Below are 19,516 nucleotides of genomic sequence, written 5' to 3' on the forward strand. Positions count from 1 at the left end.
CTGGCTGGTTTTCAGGTCCAAATTTTCCTCCCCACTGCAGGAGGGGGTGGGGGGAGTGAGCAAGCAGTTGTGTGGCCTAGTTGCCAGCTGGGGTAAAACCACAACACAGACCATGAGTGAAATCTACCAAGAACAACAGCCTAATGACATCAAACGTTCTGACTGAATGTTGTTTATCCTTGCTAGAAAATAACCAATGCAGCGATGGAAAATCAGTTACTAGAAAGTGTTTATTCCAAGAAGCCATTCTAATACACACTGAGATAATGAATGGATAGTATATATACAGGGAATGATTGTAATATACAGATCTTACATGGTATTTACAAAATATTTAATCCCCAATGATACAACCGCCCGATGGTGGGAACGCATATATTGCTCTCATATACACGCACTTAACTGTATGCCTTTTATAAACTTTGCAAAAAGTCCAACCATTATAAAGTTCTCAGATGAGAAAACCACATTTTCAAAAAGGCAAGTGTGCCTGCATTTCTAACACTTCCCACGCTCTTAAAAACAGCACAGGATTTTTTCCCCTGCATTTCCACATTAGGAGTGGCTGGCCAGAACATTGAAGAAGTGAAAAACTTCATCTTTATCCATTACTGCTACTTCAGTTGAGCATTCAGTACATAATACTGGATGATATATTTCCTCTTCTTCTTGATTTGATTGTATAGAGTCAAGTTCTTTGCTGTGCTTCATTTTCTTACTTCTTCTCTTTGCCTTCTTTCTGTATTTCAGTATTTCCTCTTTGTTAACAACGCAGTTCATCACAAACATTGCTCTGTACTGTGTTTTGTAAGATTCATGTCTGTGGAGAAGGGGAGAAAATGCAAGTCATACCATTCATACAACCCTGCTTCCAAGAAATCTGTTACCATCACTGAGTATGGGATTAAAGATAGGAAGTAACATGCCAAAGGGCTGAAAGCCAAATAAGCAGGAATTTTATAAACAGAAGTCACAGCTACAAAAATAATAAAAACATAGAATTGCAGCCATCTGTTGTTTTTTAAGGCATTTTTAAAAAATACTGTCTGTTGCTGAAAGAAATGCCCTGGAGTACAATGGTATTGGTACTGCAGAATTATGCATTGCTACATATACCTCATAATAGTAAAAGATCAGGAAGCTGTGAGTGTAAATGACTCATCTACTGGCACTGACATCCTACAATGTCATGCAAGTCTGAAATTCCTTATTTATGAATAATATCATTGACATATCACGCTAGAAGCAGCATGTCTATAAAAAAACATAAAATTTCAGCTGTCATCAGTCTTAACAACTGTGTATCTGGAGTATGTAGCAAAATTCAGTACTGTAGTTCAATTTAACACAGTGTCCTTCAGGCTGCAATTTTACAGCAGCCTGAACGAATACAACAGTGGCTGCAGAAGTCCAATCTCAAATTCTGCTGGCTTATTGCTTGTATGACACTGTGCTGAGCTACTGCAGTGGATTAAACCAAGGAAAGACCAGTCTCACAATAAAAATATAATTTTCTGTTAGCTTAGCAAGCTGAAATACTTCATTACAAAAAAAAAGGTCAAGGAGTACCAGAGCCAGCAAAGTGAAAACAGAGAAAAACAGCACCCAGTACTTAGATGATTTCAGGCTGCTGTGGAATTTCATCCTCTATCACCAAAAAAAAAAAGGGAAAAAAAAAAAAAGACAAGTACTTTATTCCTCATTTCAGAAGATTTCTTTCTACTTGACTCTCAGTTCCAGAGTCCTTTCCTTAGCATGGGTCAGCAGCACTAACTAGGCCTGCAATACAGTCAGATACTGCAGATTAGCAAAACACACATTTAGGACTCTCACCTAAACACCTTCCTGGCACTTTTAAATGTAACTGCACTCAAAACCCTAACTGCTGAGACTCAAACCAAGCAAGAATACACTATCTTCATTTTGCTTAATCCGCCTTTAACAAGACATTTTTAAACAATAATAACCTAGAATAGTTTTATGCCTCTAAACATCAAACCAAAATATATAGATTGGGGATTTTAGAGATACCTATCTGCCTGAAATGCCTGTTGAAAATGCCTGTTGAGTCTCCACAATTTTTTTTTTTATTTACCTACTCCACTATGCTAGCATTCTACCCTATTTTTCCCCATCTCCACACTGCAGGTTAAACTGATCATCACTCTTACAAACCAGCATCTAACCCTAAATCTAGACTCATGTCTTGTTATTAGAGCCACCTTGCAAGACAAGGTGCGAGCGAGCGTTGATAAAAATCCATAGATCAAACTGAATATACTAACAATTCTACTGACCAAGAAGAAGAAATAACAAAAAGACCCCTTATTGTTCACTGTTGTTACCTCTGACAGTCCAGGCAAAGTGTTGTCATGCAGGCAGGGCAGTTCAGAACAGCGTCACTATTTGGAACAGCCGCAGGTTTTGCCTGCCTCTGCTGTGGAGCTCTTCTCTGGTTACGGTACCTACCGATTCGAGAGAGGAAGAAGCAGAGACAAAAAGTGAAATTACATGCCCTTGCTGTTGGTCATATCAATTCAATGTCAAACCTTTCTTTGCATTAAAATATACTACCAATTAATATTTGGCTCATTCTGGACACCTTTTGCATTAACTCAAGATAAATGAGAAGGTGAGGGGAAAACATGTACCACTATCTTTTGATTTACAGAGTATTTTCATTTGGTGAGACAAATACATCTGTCATGAGAATTTGTGCCTAACAACCCTCTCCTCTGACAAAGCAGGTATCTCAAGTACGATTTCTGCAAGCAACATTCATTATCTTATTCAACAGATTTAAGAGGAAAATTTTACTTCTGCTGCAACAACCATTTTTCTACTTCAACCTTCAAAAAACCCTCATTAAAGTACCTTTGTACTGTTCCTGTTTTCTCTGCACATTTTGTGGCTTGCTAAGTTCAAAGTTTTCCAAAACCAGAAATTCAGTATTTATCAGGAACAAATATTAATCAGCAATCAAATTATCTTGCAACATTTTAATTCATAGCATGGTTGTTTAGATGAGATCTACAGACGAAACTGGCTTAGAGAATTTGGCAATCTTGATTTTAAAAATTTTAAAGTTTTGTGTCATTTTGAAGACTCAAGTTCTATTACATACACCCAGAACAATTTACAGGCTTTTAAGTTTCTTATGCTTTAAATTTATATATAAAAAATAGTTTCATATCATGGATTTGACAGCATTGGCTTTTCCTCTACATTTACCATTTTAAATTAAAATTTTCAGTTGATGTTAAGCATCTTACAATTCAAATATTTATGGTTGCTTACCCTCTCCTCTGTGAGTCTACCCACTCTTGGTCTCTACTGTCTTCTTCTGGGTCATACAGCAGCTCATCATTGGAGAGAATCCGACGTTGCTGATGTTTTCTGTTTTTCCGGACATCCTGTGTATCTGGAAAAATTGTGCAAGAACACGTTACATCCATCAGACACAAATTATCAACATACACAATATACAATTTCCAATTTTCATTCTCTATCCTTGCAATAAATCTTAACTAAAACTTACATGCCTGGCTCATCTCTCCTCCAAGTGCATGACCCCAAAGCATTACATTGGGATACATCATAAAATTGCAGGAGCTACGCTGAGATAATATAGGCTGATAAATCCCCTCAAAAATGCTGCCTTCAAAAACAGCCTCTTGACCCCCCGCAGAGGATTTTACAGGATCTGAGAGAGTGAGTGGTACTATGAAGATGCCCTCCCCTTGCCTGTCATTTACCTATTTTATCTTCATCTTCTGAATCAGAATCAAAGTAAATGTCATCATAGTATTTTGAAGTGCTGGCAGATCCAGTCAGCCCAGTACTTGAGGAAGTACCTAGAGGTGAAATTAGAAGTGGTAAGAACACCCTGCTAAAAGGACAGCAAGTATACAGCCCACAACAAACCTTTACTTTCAAGTTACTCTGTTTAGAGTGCTCTGTTCTACCTGGGTGTGTTAAACAACAGCTCTCCCAGTTTATTCCCACACCCCTATCATTCACATCACTTGTGTTACTTCATTTACAGGCATTCTCAGAGCAAAGCTGCTCCCTTCTCCCTGGAAGATGAACTTCAGGTACCATTTGAAGGACAGTTTCTCCCAACACTCCCTTTAGACACAGAGGACACCACCATCATTTTGTAGGGCCTGTCCGTACCCCACAGAATACACAAGACATCTTTAGTCATGTGAAAGAAATACAGGCGTGGCATTGTTTCACAAACTTTGATTACAATAAAATTCACTAAAAAAGTCCCCCAAAATTTCAGGGCCACAGAAGTTCAAAAATGCCTACATGAACTGCCAAGCAGTCACAGCCACTCTGCATCATAATTCCTATTCTGTGCTGTATGGATGTGGTGATGTAAATACTGCTACATATTCTTAACTATACAACCAAAACCTAAAGATGATTTGGCTACTAACACAAAATTAATTATTTCCTATACAAGCAGATATTAAGCTTGATTTACCCATTTCGGGTGATTTCCATTTGCCTTCCATAGTCTTCATGGTGGTGTTCAGTTCTGCTTCCATCTCCTTTTGGAACTCATCATCACTGGAAGACTCACTCTCACCAGTCAGGCACTCCCGTATCAGCTTCCGCTTCTGGTCAGGGGTGCCATGTAGGAGCACGTCCACCTCATCCTCTGAGCTACAAACATTGAAGTGGTACACACGTCATTATCACAAACAGGCTAAATCGTGGCCATAGGCACTTGGGAGAATGAACATCTGAATTTTGTGGGTGCACGAGAGAGCACTTACTCCTATGTTTACGGGTAATGGACATATTAGAACACTTTATTAGCTAAGGAGTATTAAACTCTGGTTTAAACGCAAAGGAGCTTCAGCCAACTGCGTGCGGCCTGCCGCAACGCCCCCGGCAGCACTCGCTCCGCGCAGGGAGCTGTGCGGTCAGAAGTATAAATTCGCCGGCTTCAAGGCAATCGCCGCGGTTGATGTGAGCCAGGCCGAGGCCGATCCTCCTGCACTCCGCGGGCAGCCCGGGGTCGATGCCCAGCGCCGGGCGAGACCCACGGCCGGGCACCGCCAGCATCGCTGCTCGCCCGGCCAGCACAAGGCGGGCGGGGCCCGGGGCCCGCCGCCGCCGGCCCGAGCCCACCCTCCGGCCGGCAGCTCCAGGCACCTGCTGAGCGCTCGCTCCTCGTCGCTGGGCTCCTCCACCACGTACGGATCATCCTCCTCCCGCAGGCGGCTCATGGCGCCACCGCTCCGCTGCCGCAGCCAGGCCCGGCCCGGCCCGGCCCCTTCCGGGCGCCCCGCAGCTTCCGGCAGCCGAGCCCCGCCCGGCCCGGCCCGGCCGCGCCCCCGCCCCGCTCCGCCCCGCCGGGGAAAGGCTTCCGGGCCGCCCCGCAGCGAGGAACGGGCAGGCGGATCTTTTCCCTCTTCTTTACGGAGTTGTAGGTTCTCGGGTCACGTTTTAAGCACTTTTTTCCAGAACTACCGAGCCAGACTTAGAGCTTTAAGAGACACACCCAATACCAAGAGGCTTGGAAAAAATTTAATGAGCTAGTAACACTCAACAGCGAGGACTAATCTAAAAACTGTTCCCACATCCTACTTAAAATATTTACAATATTGTTAACTATATATACATTGTCATCGTTGTCCGTTGTAGTCTATTTATAGATGAGTTCCTTAGGAATTATACCTGTTATATCTAGAGGATGAACCGCACAGTATTAGTGTAGTAGGCATTGCTGGGAATACTCTGTGTACTATGGTAAGTTGCCAAGACCCACTGGGCACTGGGCATCAAAGCCTGAGGTGATGTGTACATGAATCAAAGCACAATGCAAACTTCTCTGCCTTTGCAATGTTTTGAGGTGCAAGGCAGCAGGGTACGTATACAACACTGTGCAATTTACCCTATCTGAGAAAACAAACCAAACCACACACTTCTGTGTGACAGTACAGGGCATCTGTAATCAGACACTGACTTACACTGATCTGCATTTCCAACCATATCATTCACCCAAACTGCTGCTACACTGAAGGCCTGCGAACAGCACATATTGCTTATAAAGCAGCAATCCCACCGTGACGAGCAGTTCATCAAGTAAAGCCTCATTTTATGACATCGTGAAATTACACAACATAGCAGCACCTCTTGGAAAAGGGTCATAGTTCAAGGAAGGGAGACCAATCAGTACAACTAACACTGGATTCATAGCTCTAAGTCTTAAGTCCAGTTAGCAGAATGAGATCCTCTCAACACACTCCTTTATAGGGGATACCTTCACTTTTCCTGAAGCAAAACATTTTATCTATATGACAGTGGGGCAGTATTACTTTTCATTGATATTTTATGCATCTTCTGAACTCCTTTCTGCTATTTTATTTCCCCTTTCGCAGAAGAAACCCAGGAAGTTCTCTCAAATGTATTTCTGCCAAAGAAATTGCAGAGTCAGCCACGAAGCTCAAAACAATTTAAGTACACTGGATAGGAAAGTCACAGACAAACAGATAAAACCTGAGAATGCAAGTGAAAAGTACTGGGTGAGTAGTGTCAGACCAATCCAATACTTAGTCAATGGTTTTTACACAATGAATAGAGAAAAAAACAAATTAATCCAATTTACTAGAAAATACTAAGCTTATAGATGATACAGTGTCTGCATCATTTTAGAAAAATCACTGATTTCATGGTTTATTTTACAATAATTGGATTAGTCTACAAGTTAAGGCAAACATACTAATGCATCTGCTTTTCTTTTTAAATCATAGTTATAAAGGTTACACAAAGTTCTCCAAAATTTCTAAGAAATGTTCACAATTGAAAAAAAGATAAGTTTTTTGATATAAGTACATGGAAAAAAAAAACAAACTAAGACAGTGTATACAATGCCATTATAGTAACAATATTCAAATATCTAATGGTAATATTTAGGCCATTTGAACAATGTGCTTCAAATGGTGATCTTCAGAAATTACTTACAAAGGTAAATAAGATTGCAGCCATATCATGGTATTCATAACATGAACATTATTATATTGGCTATTTTCACAAAACCCGAGCATTTGGTTTTTGAACAATGAAAGCGTATAATGATTAAATAAACATGAATATGTATGTATAACAAGTATGCTGTTCATATAGTCTGGAGCTACTTTCACATGTTTAATTCTTTTGAAAGAAGAAGCTTGCTTATGTGCACTTTGTCAAATGTTTTCTCCAGGGAATTGTAAATGCCTATTTAAAGTCATGAAAACAAAATCCAGAGGAGGGCAGCCCTTGTTAGTGGGAGGACGGAACGTAGCTTATGTGTCACCATTTAACACTGCCAGGCAGCTCTGCAGAAGCTGTAAGTTACCCTGTAAAAATAAAGAAAAATATCACCACATTTGTTCTTTTTTCTTTTAAACTTGTGACAGAACCATGTTTTTTAAATAGCAATGGCATCACTAAAGAAGAATAGACAGGTTTTAACTTATGGAAAATATGCTCAACTTCTGTATTAAAAGTTTTTTAGAATGTAGGAATATAGTGTCATGGAAATAAAGAGAGCCAATCTGAAATTCAAAAATAAGCACTTAATAAACCCTTTCATGTTTCTTCCTAAAGGTCTAGTCTGGCCAGAAAAACTATTCACTGCAGAGCACTCTCTCAGCAATGAAATTCACAGTTGCAAAGTTTAAAATATTTTATCTAGCAGGGCCATTGCTCTGTCTCTAGAATGAGATCTCCTAAGTGTAAGTACTCATGTGTTACTGAATACTGTGAATACTGTATTCATCAGCAAATATTAATTCATAGCACTGGGGATCTCCTCACTAACAGCAGCCATTCAAGCTGACAGCTTTGTTCAAGGAGGAGGCCTGTTAGAAAGACAGCAGACTGATTTACATGCTTAGCCAGGTGATTTAGCCATCAAATTGAGTTTAGCCATTACAGCTGGAGCTACAGAAGTGATTATCAGAACATTAACTCATCTTAACTCTAAGCCAAGCTCTGGCCGCCTTTCCAAGCACAGTTTTTAATCTTATTTAAAGCATTCTGGCTCTACCATAAAAATATACAGACTGGTTTTCAGGTATCTGAATGAATTTAGAGAACTGATACTGTTGTGAATTAAGAAAATGTGATTGATAAGCCAGAATTTACTTTGCAGGGAAAAAACCCCACCAAAACAACTCAGTATTCATACGTTCATTCATGTATGCTTACATCACTTTAAACTACTAGCTATTCACTATGAAATACCTGTACTACATTTGTTCCCAAATCGGAAATCTCTACGTAAGAAAAAAATGTCGGGCTGTTGACAGTGTTAAGAGTAATTCCTATCAGGCTCAGATAAAATGCAGGAACAAAGCAGTCTGAATGCCCAGATATGAACATGGAAGAAACTGCTGACTTCTAAAAACATTTTTGGATCAGAAAAGAAACGTATAAAAAATTCAGACACACAAAAGCATGTAAGTATCTGTGATTTCCATGCCTTTCATGAACAGTCCACAGAAGTCCTTAAGAATTTGTAAATACTCCTTCAGTTGAAAGCGCTCCAATGACTTTTGATAGGTAAGCAGGACATTTATCCCTCAGCCCCAAAAGCTAAAATCATAATTCTATGCCCCCTTCAGGTTCTTATAATCCAGGTTAAGCAATTAACTGATTTAAAGGCTTGAAAACAGATCCTCAGTTATGCCTACTAAATCTTCTCAGTCTTATCTAGACAGCAGCAGTATCAGTTACAGCCTCCACAGCTTTTTTGTCTCTTTTTATCTATACTGGCAGAGGACAGTCATAAGCTATTTTTCAGAAGGCTTGTAATTTGGTGACATGAGTAAGTTCTATATAAGCAAGATACAGGAAGACTTTGTGGCCCATCTTTGTAATGTACAGGATTCATAAATTTAAGGTCTCTGCCACTGAAAAGGTGATTCTTGACTGTAATGATCTAATGAATTGAAAGGAATACTTCAGTCTGAAGTCTTCAGTCTTCAAGTGGAATTCAATCTGAAGTACACTTATGGACTGCACACATTACCTGTAACTAAAGTGTGACAATAATCTTTTGGCCATCTTATTACGGAAGCATGAAGTATATGTGTAATTTACAGACCATTATGTAGCACTCTAAAAAAAAAAAAAATAAAGTTACCAGAACATCTGTGCTGGTTTTGGCTGGGGTAGAATTAATTTTCTTCTCAGTGGCTAATATGGGGATATATTTTGGATTTGTGCTGAAAATTATGTTGGTAACATAGAGATGACATAATCATTGCCAAGCAGCTCTTACTCTGCCTTTCCTGCTTCTTGTACTGGCGTGCTGGAGAAGTGGCTGGGGGTGCACAGGAGATGGGAGGGGACACAGCTAGGACAGCTGACCCCAAGTGACCAAAGGGATATTCCAGACCATATGACATCATGCTGAGTACATCAGGTGGGGGAAATAAGAAGGAAGAGGGGGGCATTCAGACTGTTGTCTTCTCAAGTCACTGTCACATGTAATGGGGCCCTGCTCTCCTGGAGATGGATGAACCTCTGCCTGCCCATGGGAAGCAGTCAATAAAGTCCTTCTTAGCTTTGCTTGTGTGCACAGCTTTTGCTTTCCCTGTTAAACTGTCTTAAACACTCACCAGTTTTCTCACTTTTCTGAGTTTTAGTTGCCAGCTGAGGTTAAACCATCACAACAACTTTTACACCTCAGTCATTTCCAGACTAAGCCAGCCAGTCTACTCAAATTTTCCAAATAGGCACGTAATTCATTTTTATTAGATCAAATTTACAAAGTTCACAAGAATCACCTTATTTAAATTATAATAAATCAAGGTCAATAGAAACTGTGAGCCATTACTCCTTGTGGCTGCAGTATCTGACATACTTGACTGACATCACCACAGCTTGAGAAAGTCCAATTCATTCAGAAAAGCGTTTCTTGCCAGCTCACGCTCCTAAGCTGTAGATATTAAAATTACTGGCAGAATCACAGTGACAGAAACATTCTTTTCAGGAAAGAATTACTGACAAAACATTTCAGCAACTCCCTTAGTACTGCATTTTGCTTACTTCCTTCTTCTATCAGTTCCAAACAGACATCTGTTGCTAGTACACAAGAAATTCTTTTTCCAAAAAACCCAGAGAGGCAAGAGTGTATACGTTAGTAGTTGCGGAAAATATATGTTTCTATTTATTTACATGAAGGAAGTGGCTGTCTTACTCAGTTACAACTCAATGTCAAAAGACTCCAAATGTACAGCCAAAGCTATGAATGCTATATGATTATAACTGTAGCAGTTTCACCAGCCATCAAACCTCCCTTCCTGAACATGAAGTCCAACACAGGAATACCTCAAAATCCAACCATTTAAAATCCTGAACAGTACACCAAATGCAGCTTTTGCACCAAAATGGCCAAATACTTACTCAGGTCTTACATTAGCTACAGCTGCATTAAGTCATGAAGAAACACAGAAGCTAAGCACTGCCTAGGGGGATAATCAGCTAGAATGGCCACAGAAAAAGAAGCATCAGTATGCTTACAGTAGGTCACTGACCAATGATAATCTAAAGCTTCAGTTTGGCAGCTACTGTAAATAAATCTAGAGTACATGCTGCTGCTGCTAAGACGGCAGCTCTTTTATTGCCAACCCTCCCAGACAAAACTGTGTGTTTTGATACAAGGGATGTTGTGAAAACAAGACAAAGTAAAGCTTAGGAAAACCCAGAGCAACTTTCAGCGTCTTCTTACTATGCAGCTGCACACATAATTGTGCCAACATAAAGGAAAGGAAGTCATGCATCATCATCATCCTTCCTGGCAGCAGTCTGCCCTTTCATCAACTTAAAGCAAACCCAACCCACAGTCTGATTTTTAGCTTTTTCGGAAGTCTTGAGTTGTAATTCAAAAGGATAAGAGGATATTAACAATAATTCCAAGAAATATGTTATAGGGAAGTAGTATGAACATAACTGGGCAGAGAGGGTTTACTTAAGAGTTTACTGTATGTACAGTGTCCCTGATTTACTGAGTTTATTTCCCTATGGCACTCAAGTCTTCTAGAGCTACAGGCAGGTATAGCTCGCAAAACGCAAGCTGTGCCTCAGAACCTTCTCTCAATTCTTTTGTCACTCTGACTTCTTCTGTGCAGCAATCTCTGTATTTTAGGATTTGTGTTTTTCTTTCCACACAGAGCAAGTAGCTTTAAACTGCAAGTCAAGCAGCAGCCTTCATTGTGTGTGAATTCCTCCAAAAGAGCCTCTCAGGTGAGTTCAGCACCCACTGCTACATAATATTTCAGCTCTATGTTTTTTGTGTGAGGCAGCTCCAAGTCCAAAAGACACATGGCTAGATTGATTCAGAAACAGATGCATCTGCATGGCATATAGTCTGGAGGCACTCACTACTGAAAAAGAAAACCCATAACAGAAGACTTCTAGCAAAAGGCTGCAGCAGTGGGTATCCATTGACCCCAGACCTCTTCCCGACTTAGCATTTCTGCTGGAAGCAAATGCATACACTTGGGTAATAGGTCATGTTGCAAAGATTGTCAGTGCTGCGCTCCACACTCGACTGACCAAGCAATTGCCATTTTTTTGCTACTAAAACTTCACATGCCTGCCTCCAGTAAGTACAAAAGCACAGAGACAGACTGCCAGCATCAGGCCAAGTATTTTGCCAAAAACCTAGACGCAGGGGGCTTTTGATCTGACGTACTTAATTGACTGCCTACGTGAAAAACATAGCTTTCTTTTATGCTTCCACTAGTCTTCAAGAGGAGTTAGGTGTCTAGAAACAGCCCAGCTTATCCCAGTCAAAACCAGGGCTACCTAGTCCTTGAAATGGAAGCATTGTTCATGATTTGTGTTTCAGTCATATTCCTCTAGCACTGTTCTTCCCACATCAGGGCACAATACTACATCAAAGAAAATAAAAACCCCAACAAACAAGTCTTTTAATATCGTATTTTTTCCTTTTATGGAACTAACCTAGAAAGTGTCCACCAAACCATTTCATCCCTCAATACTCCGTATAAACTAATAAAAACCTATCCATAAGACTCTCTTCAAATACCTTGGTTACTGCATTAATAAGAACATTTCCCACTATACAATGTTGAAAAATACAACCTACTGTACTTGGAAATTTTGTAATAATCAAACCCAGAATTCACAGAAAGAAAAACACAGCAACCAAACTGATCCATCTGTAGCTTAGCTTGTTTGTAAATATGAAACAGTGGCATTGAAAATGAGAATTTTCAAACCTAGTGAGAAATGAAACATCTTTCATTCAACAGGTTACAGTATTTGTTAATGTTTCAAGATTTATCATTCTTAATCAAAATGACCTTTATTACTGTAAATCTTTAAAGATTCAAAACTGTCTGGTGCATGTTGTGCTCCATGATGAAGCAGGTAAAAAGGGTCAGCAAAAAAAATTTGTAGTTCCAAAAGCAGAACTACACTTCAAAGCTTCTATTACAGCTTCATGGACTCCTTGTTATTAAATTTACTAAGACAAGGTAAGTCACAGACAGACTATTCAAAGAAATTAGTGTTAAACACAAGCTGTGGAACCAAACTAAAGCTAAAAATCTTCAAGCACTTCCAGGTACTGAGGACACACGAAACACGTATCAAGGTGAAAGCTACAGAATTTAAGCATCTTCCCCCTGCATTCCACAGTTATTAGCTGTCAAAATTAAAGAGAATATTATTCCAACATTGTGACTTGCATAGTTAAAAGAAGGGATTCTTTAACAGAAGACAGAGATATTGTCTAAGCATTTCACTTCAAGGCATGTGGAGACTTGAGCAAGAGTCAGTTACAAGAGATGATGAAGAGTCAATGATCGAAGCAGGACAGCTTACTAAAGCACAATATGGCAAATCAATAAAAACTGTTCAAGTAAGATTGTTAGGACTATTTAAAGTAAGGACTGTTCATCTGAAAAAAGAGTAGTGTTTTCCATACATTACTGATTGCTTTACCAGCAATACATAAATATCTCATTAAGCTGAACTTAGACCTACAAACACCTTTACAAAAAATTCCCCAACAACCCTTATTACTGCACATGGGTTTTACAAGCAATGAGTTTAGCAGAAGGAAGAATGACACCATCAACACTACTGAAAAAAAATTAAAGCAGCAACACAACTCTTAACAAGTCCTTTTAACAGATACATTCTGAGTTAATTCACAGCTTCCCAACCAATGCAGTTTCAGATTTGAAGAGAAATGCTAAAGAACTGATTTTTAAAAGAAAGCTGCCTCCAGGTATAAGACTGTTCAAATAAGAGACTGTTGTAGTCATCCATGAAATCAAATACATTGTGAAGTTTAAAGACAGTACAGGCCTCCTAAAGTTCTTTTCCCACAAAAATTTATTTTCCTGAAAAGGCTATCTGCAGCATGCCTCTTTTGTTAATGGTTTAGAGTTTAAAGGCAAAAAGGTTCAAAAAGCATACTCATCACAGCAGACAGGCCAGTGTGATCTCATGCTTAATATCCTATACAAGAAGTCCCAAAATCTGGCAAACAGGAGAAACCACTTCCTATCTCATTGTGAAATGGACAGATGAAGTTTTAAAAATAGGTAAGTTTTCAAATTCTGCAGATGTAAATATCAAACAGCCAAATAAACATAAAACTGAATGCAAAACTATCTTCCAGGATATGAGTTTTCCAAAGGCACCTCAAGCATACCAATCTCTCAGAGACACTTCACCTATACTTCATTTTGTCTTTATTAAAGAAATTTAATCTTTCTGCACAAAACTCAATATTCACCTTTCTGAATGTGAAATGTGTATCATACAAAAACTGCAGCCATTTTGGTTAATCAAGCATTTAATATTCAAAATCACTTGAAATACAGGCCGAAAAGGATCACAGTTACCTTAGCATGCTTTAATTCCAGTTCTGCTAGTTCCACCAGATTTTTTCTGAATGCTGCAACTCTTCTTGTCTTAAAGTCTATCAGTTCTATAGAAAATAAAAATGGACTCATTAACAGTATCCCTGCTACTGACCTCAGCTATTAACAGACATTCCTTCAGGATGGAAGAGGTAAAGGCTGAGAGAAGGAAAAAAGAAAAACCTCACGTTTAATCTCAGCACATTCTGGGCTCAAAAATACTGCGACTCAGTTGGAAGAAAGCAAACCATCACTGCAGCTCCTCACCTCTAGGTAACCTTTTCTGGACACTAAGCTCTTTTGAAAAACGACTGCCAAGTGGATGCTTTTAACATTTATTTCTCTTATTCCATCTGCACTGTTCTTTCAAGGCTGATACTTGAAAGTCTTCAAGGAATATACTAAGCTAAAACTAGGGTGAACAACAGTATGCCTTCTGCATATAAGATTGTAGCTAACAGGATCACTCATTCTCCATTGTCTCATTTACAGGAATCATTAACCAGATTTACAGGCTCAAACAACTCTTCAATGATAAAAACAGGAGAGCATGGTGTTTAACCCTTGAACAGATCTGCCACAAATGATGACTCAGATACCTACTAACTCACTGAAGTTTAACCTAAAAAAGACAGTAAGTTTCCAGAAGAAAAGTAACATGTAAATAAGGTTCTTTTTCTCTGTTAACTCTGTAATTCAGTGAAATCTCATTTCATTATTTCTCCCTTCTCTGATGTAGTATCGTATCTGTGACACACTGGTGCCTTTACAGAAGAAAGCATAAAACCAAAAGGGGAATTTTAACAACACTAAAACATTTGTTTGCTGTTACTGCTAACAGTTATCATTTCGTATCTTAGCTTAAGTATGTGGAAAAAAAAAAGCTTAACAAGTAATTTGCACCTAGACTTTGCTACCTATCAGAGCTATGAGAAGTCAAAGAAAAATATAATTTGAACTTTCTAAAAGTAATAAATAATAATTAGATTTAATATTCCTGCTTAGGAAACAGTACAAAAATCTATTCTTATTAATTACATTAATTCTCATTTATAACATACTAAAATGTTAATTTTCAAGTAGTAACATAGGATCAAGGACCACCCAAATACCTTGTTTTGCTGATTCAGAAATTTTCTCAAATTTCTGACAGCATATTTGCTGAGTAGTTTCAGCTTGCAGCACATCTTTATTTTTTGCTCTTGCTTTATCCAATGCCTTATTAGCATTTTCATAATCCACTAGTGACCTAGATCTTCTATATAGGAGATCCTATTAAAAAAACAAAGGTTGTATGGAGTTTATAAGAGTCTACCCAATAATTTTATTATATTCCAAGTAATTTTAAAAAATCAAATTAATTTTAGTCTTTTTTGCTGTATTTCAGTTCTTAGTAAATTATTTGCATTCGCTTTACTTCATCCTCCAAGTCACAGGAATGTCCATACTAGATCAGATCCAAACATAATACTGTTTGTTCTCCATCTTGTCTGGCAGAGGCTAGCAACAGATGGCTTAGATCAAACTACAAAAAGCCAAAGAAGGCAAACCATGGGAAATTTCACAGCTTCTTAGATTAGAAACAAACTACATTTAGATTATGTGTCTGAAATACACACAGAGCCCAAGAAGCAGTAGTAACATTTTTTGTGCAACAGTTTGATCTTCTAACTACAGACGTTTACTGTCAAATTCTTGCTCATTCTGGGATGTTATTGAATCATCTCACATCAAATAAAAGTAAGAATGAAATTTTCTGTAAGCACAGAATATCAAATCAAGCCCATGTGTTTTGGTATTAGCACTAGTAGATTATATGGAATATCCAATTGTAATATTAAAGAAAAAGCAGAATTGCTTGCAATTACAAACACCAAACACACTGCAAACACAAGATCAGCCCTTCCAGTGTTTCTCATTACTGCATGATTTGGCCTTGACAAGTGGCTTACTCACTTCCACACAGTCAGTCCCACATCAGCAACTACTTTGTTACTCCTTATATTCAACAGAAACAGGTTTTACAGCTCAGGGAAAAACTGCAGGCTAGAGGAGGCAGCATTTTAATCTATCTATATTGTGAGTTGATAAGCCCATATCACTTTCTCTCTTTTTTTTAATGTTAAAAAAACACAATTTCATTGAACAAAAACACATAGATTCACCTTAGCAGCTTGAGATTCCCTAAGGTAATATTTCAGAAGATCAGAAAGCTTAAGATCTTCATCAGCAGATACTCGAGCCTCTATTTTCTGGAAAAACAAGACAAAACACCATCATAAAACAAAAAAAAAACAGTAAGCAAAAGGATCAACTTAAAAACAATCAGACTTTGGGCATTCATTTGTATGATACAAATTAAATGTACAATATGCAGTACACAACAGATGGTCTTTTTCAAAAACTAAGATCAGGCATTAATGACAGGATACTTGAAGATGCAAAATGAGAAGCAGTATTAGGATTTTGTATTAAAATGTAAGGAATAAGCTGATCTGTGAGCAGTAATTGACAACTGGCTTTCTATATTAAAAACTGCTTTTTTTCCCCAATAGCAATTATATTTATCATATGCTAGAAAAAATTTAGAGAAACAAACTTATATTAAGAGTTGTACAAGCAGTTTAATGTTGTTGTTGAAATCAAAGAAAAACAAATTTTTAAGGCACCTTTGCAGACTAATTGTGTAACTGCATGCACTAAATGGTCTAAAAACCAATAAACTGATTTGCTTGCATTTGAAACAGATTTGAAATAGAGTCTGCAAGTGCATTTTTTAAACCGTAATTTAAAAAAGGTAATTTCTGAAATGCAACATTTTGAGTCAAAGCAAGTAATTCTGTAAATTTTCTTTAAAGTATGTGTTTATGCAGATACAATTGTCAGTTTAGGAAATGCACACATTTCTCATTTGGAAGTTTTCCTCATACATGGCATACATCTTCTCTCTACCAAGCCAAATAAGTAGGGCAAAACAGAAGATACATGAAAAACTGGTTACAAGCATAAGCAACATTATCTTTGAGTCAAATAATTGTAGAAACAGATCTTGGCTCCAGAAAAAAAGCAGCATGACCACCATTTTTTAAATTAAGGATTCAATTTCTTCATTTCTTTTATCCATAACAAGTTCTGTGACTCCCAGTAACAAGTATGGAAGACCTCAATGCATTTTAGAGGAATAGAAGGGTATTACAGCAGACTGCCTAGAAATGTTTAGTAGACTGAGGAGTCCAAAGGTTCATTTTACAAAACACGACTGAAATCTTACACTTTCTCATTCCATACTACACATTGCTTAAATGCTCTATCTAGAAGCACCCATATTAATCCACATATTAATGCCTTGTTGACACATGACGTCCGTTTTGTAGTACATACCCTTGTTTTGTCAAATAACTCTGACACCTTCAGAAAAAACCTGTGCAAAGGAAACAGCTCATATTACAACACTGTTTTGAACAGTCTAATTACTTTCTAGAACTCACACTATAGTCTGTGTCTGGCAATAGACATTGCAAAGGCACTGCTTACAATTATAATTCACAGAACTCAGAGAACATACTAGTTTCAAACTTCAAATGTGTGGGAACTGTGCAATGTAAGAAAGGCAAGGGACAAAGCATAACAGACAGATATTTTTAAGTAAAGAATAATTGCTCAGCTCCTCGAGGATTCTTTATGCATCTGTGAATTAAACCCCTAACAGCAGCACCATGGTCAATGGTCTTACACTATTATCAAGTGTCCTCTACACGAATTTGAATGTACTTTTCTTCACACAGTAAACATGACATATGTCCTACTTGGAATTCAGGGATGCTGAGCAACAGTGTGGCAACATCTCCACTGCAGGAGACAATACACGGCTTCAGTCTTACAGCAGACCGAATTACAGTCAAATGATACTATTTTGACAGAAGACAGATGTAATTTCTGACACACCCTAACGGACTACAACAAATATCAATACTATCATCAAAGTATCTGGTATATAAGCTATCACCACATCTGGAAGTGTATCACTGTAATTCAGGTATATTAGTAAGTTAACTTTCATGTCCTACCTGTTGTCACACTGACACCAACATCACACTAACTATGTGTGTATGTTGACAAGCACTGACTTCTTTAAGCCAGTAACTTAGTTTTATTGTCAAATATACCAGACTTCATCTTTAAGCAAATCACTGAAAGATTAAAGGACAAACATCTGTATGTTCACTGAAAGATTAAAGGACAAACATCTGTATGTAGAGACACCGTTCTAAAGTTCTGGGGATCCCTGAAGATTCCTTTGTTTTCCTAAGGACAGTAAACTTGCCAGAACAGCAGAACTATTTTTCAGGATGTATGTACATTGAAAAAAAAATCCATATACTCAGACTGAGACCTGTGCTTGTTGCATATATCAAAGCATTTGGAACATTTTTTTTTTAATGGTGAAAGAATTGTCGTTTTTTTCCTTATTTGATGAGGACTTTTCCATCTCATCTGTCCAATTTTCTACAGACTTTAGAAATTAGGATTTTTTTTACAGAAGAATATTAAAACAAAACTGTTAAATGCAGCCTGCTAAAGCAATGAAATACTAGAGGAGAAAATGTTTCAATGTGATACAGCTGTAATAAATTCTGGTTTTCCCCTGACAAGAGCTACCAATCTCGCAGGCCACCATTAAGACTGCTAAACAGCAAATTACCCCGTAGGTTATGAACAATGTCTTACTTGCATATATCTGTGGAGTCCTGTGTTCCTAATGCATATAATGAAGAACCAATTCTATTATAGTCATCCGCCACATCTAGAAAAACAAACAAGCACTTGTTTTACTACCTCATTCCTCTTCTTTCTGAAAATTTTGAAATTCCTTTCTTCAAAACTGGTGTTTTTCTAAAAGGACATGCTTTAACACAGAAGTAGAAATAAAACTGCAATCTCATCACTTAATAGGAAGGATAACTTTACACAATAAAAACAGTGGTTTCAACAAATTGCGCAGTCTGTAATTTATCTAGGAGTATTTTATGCAATTACAACTGGCTAGGTGAATGAATGGTGCAATTTTTTTAGGTTTTATTTTGGTGGAAGATGTACAAGCTTAATGGTTAAAATCTGAATTTAAATTTTATTTTAAAACAATTTGGAAAAAAAAAATCACAGTTTAACAGTAACAAAGTCTGTGTGCTTGAGAGCAGTTAATTGAATATAAACCCCAAACAACAAAAAATACAGCACTATATCCACAACACATTTTCTAGCACATCCCTGGTTTTAGAAAACCCTTACCTCTTCAACAAGCAGTCACTGGTTAAAGTAGCATTAGTGTTAAATCACTTTAAACAATAAATTAGAAGCAATATTTGTAAGAAGGCTGCATAATTTCACCAGTGAGGTATTGCTATATAATTTAAAAAAACATAAAAAATAAATCTTTGCACACAGAGCTTTTTTAAAAAGCTTTAAAGTATTAACTCAATGGATGATGAAAACTAACAGATCCAAGCAATGAACAGGAAAATACATTTGTTATTTTTGAAGTTTATGTGCCTTAAGCAGAATTATTTTTTCCTAATAACACAACCTTAACAGATTGAGTGGGTCAG

The 19,516-nt window shown here is 37.8% G+C and overlaps 2 protein-coding genes across 4 annotated transcripts in view; both read right to left on the reverse strand.

Moving 5' to 3' along the window:
- Positions 1-212: 212 nt before the first annotated feature.
- LOC119701197 (E2F associated phosphoprotein) lies at positions 213-5,336 on the reverse strand. Its single transcript, XM_038137474.1, has 6 exons — positions 5,170-5,336; positions 4,493-4,674; positions 3,756-3,854; positions 3,298-3,421; positions 2,346-2,465; positions 213-820 (listed from the first exon to the last, which is right to left on the reverse strand). Exons 1-6 carry the CDS (start codon positions 5,241-5,243, stop codon positions 556-558), a joined length of 864 nt encoding a protein of 287 aa, XP_037993402.1. The 5' UTR covers positions 5,244-5,336; the 3' UTR covers positions 213-555.
- Positions 5,337-5,529: 193 nt separating this feature from the next.
- The window catches only part of SNX6 (sorting nexin 6), a 29,811-nt gene continuing 15,824 nt past the window's right edge, over positions 5,530-19,516 (reverse strand). For all 3 annotated transcript variants that reach the window (XM_038137472.1, XM_038137471.1, XM_038137473.1), the window contains 6 exons: positions 18,639-18,714; positions 17,292-17,331; positions 16,076-16,162; positions 15,023-15,182; positions 13,893-13,978; positions 5,530-7,358 (listed from right to left, as the gene is read on the reverse strand). In XM_038137472.1, coding sequence (XP_037993400.1) covers positions 7,305-7,358; positions 13,893-13,978; positions 15,023-15,182; positions 16,076-16,162; positions 17,292-17,331; positions 18,639-18,714 — 503 coding nt within the window. In that variant the 3' untranslated portion in view covers positions 5,530-7,304. The remainder of the gene's footprint in view (positions 7,359-13,892; positions 13,979-15,022; positions 15,183-16,075; positions 16,163-17,291; positions 17,332-18,638; positions 18,715-19,516) is intronic.

The sequence above is a fragment of the Motacilla alba genome, chromosome 5 (genome assembly GCF_015832195.1).
Source record: "Motacilla alba alba isolate MOTALB_02 chromosome 5, Motacilla_alba_V1.0_pri, whole genome shotgun sequence".
NCBI classification, from domain to species: Eukaryota; Metazoa; Chordata; class Aves; order Passeriformes; family Motacillidae; genus Motacilla; species Motacilla alba.

Bases quoted from the DNA above. Each gene is read 5' to 3' on its own strand.
- LOC119701197 (XM_038137474.1), bottom strand. From the start codon at position 5,243: ATGAGCCGCCTGCGGGAGGAGGATGATCCGTACGTGGTGGAGGAGCCC. The intron at 4,675-5,169 runs GTGCCTGGAGCT...CAATGTTTGTAG, and splicing joins GAGGAGCGAGCGCTCAGCAG to CTCAGAGGATGAGGTGGACG. The intron at 3,855-4,492 runs GTAAATCAAGCT...TTTCACCTCTAG, and splicing joins ATGGAAATCACCCGAAATGG to GTACTTCCTCAAGTACTGGG.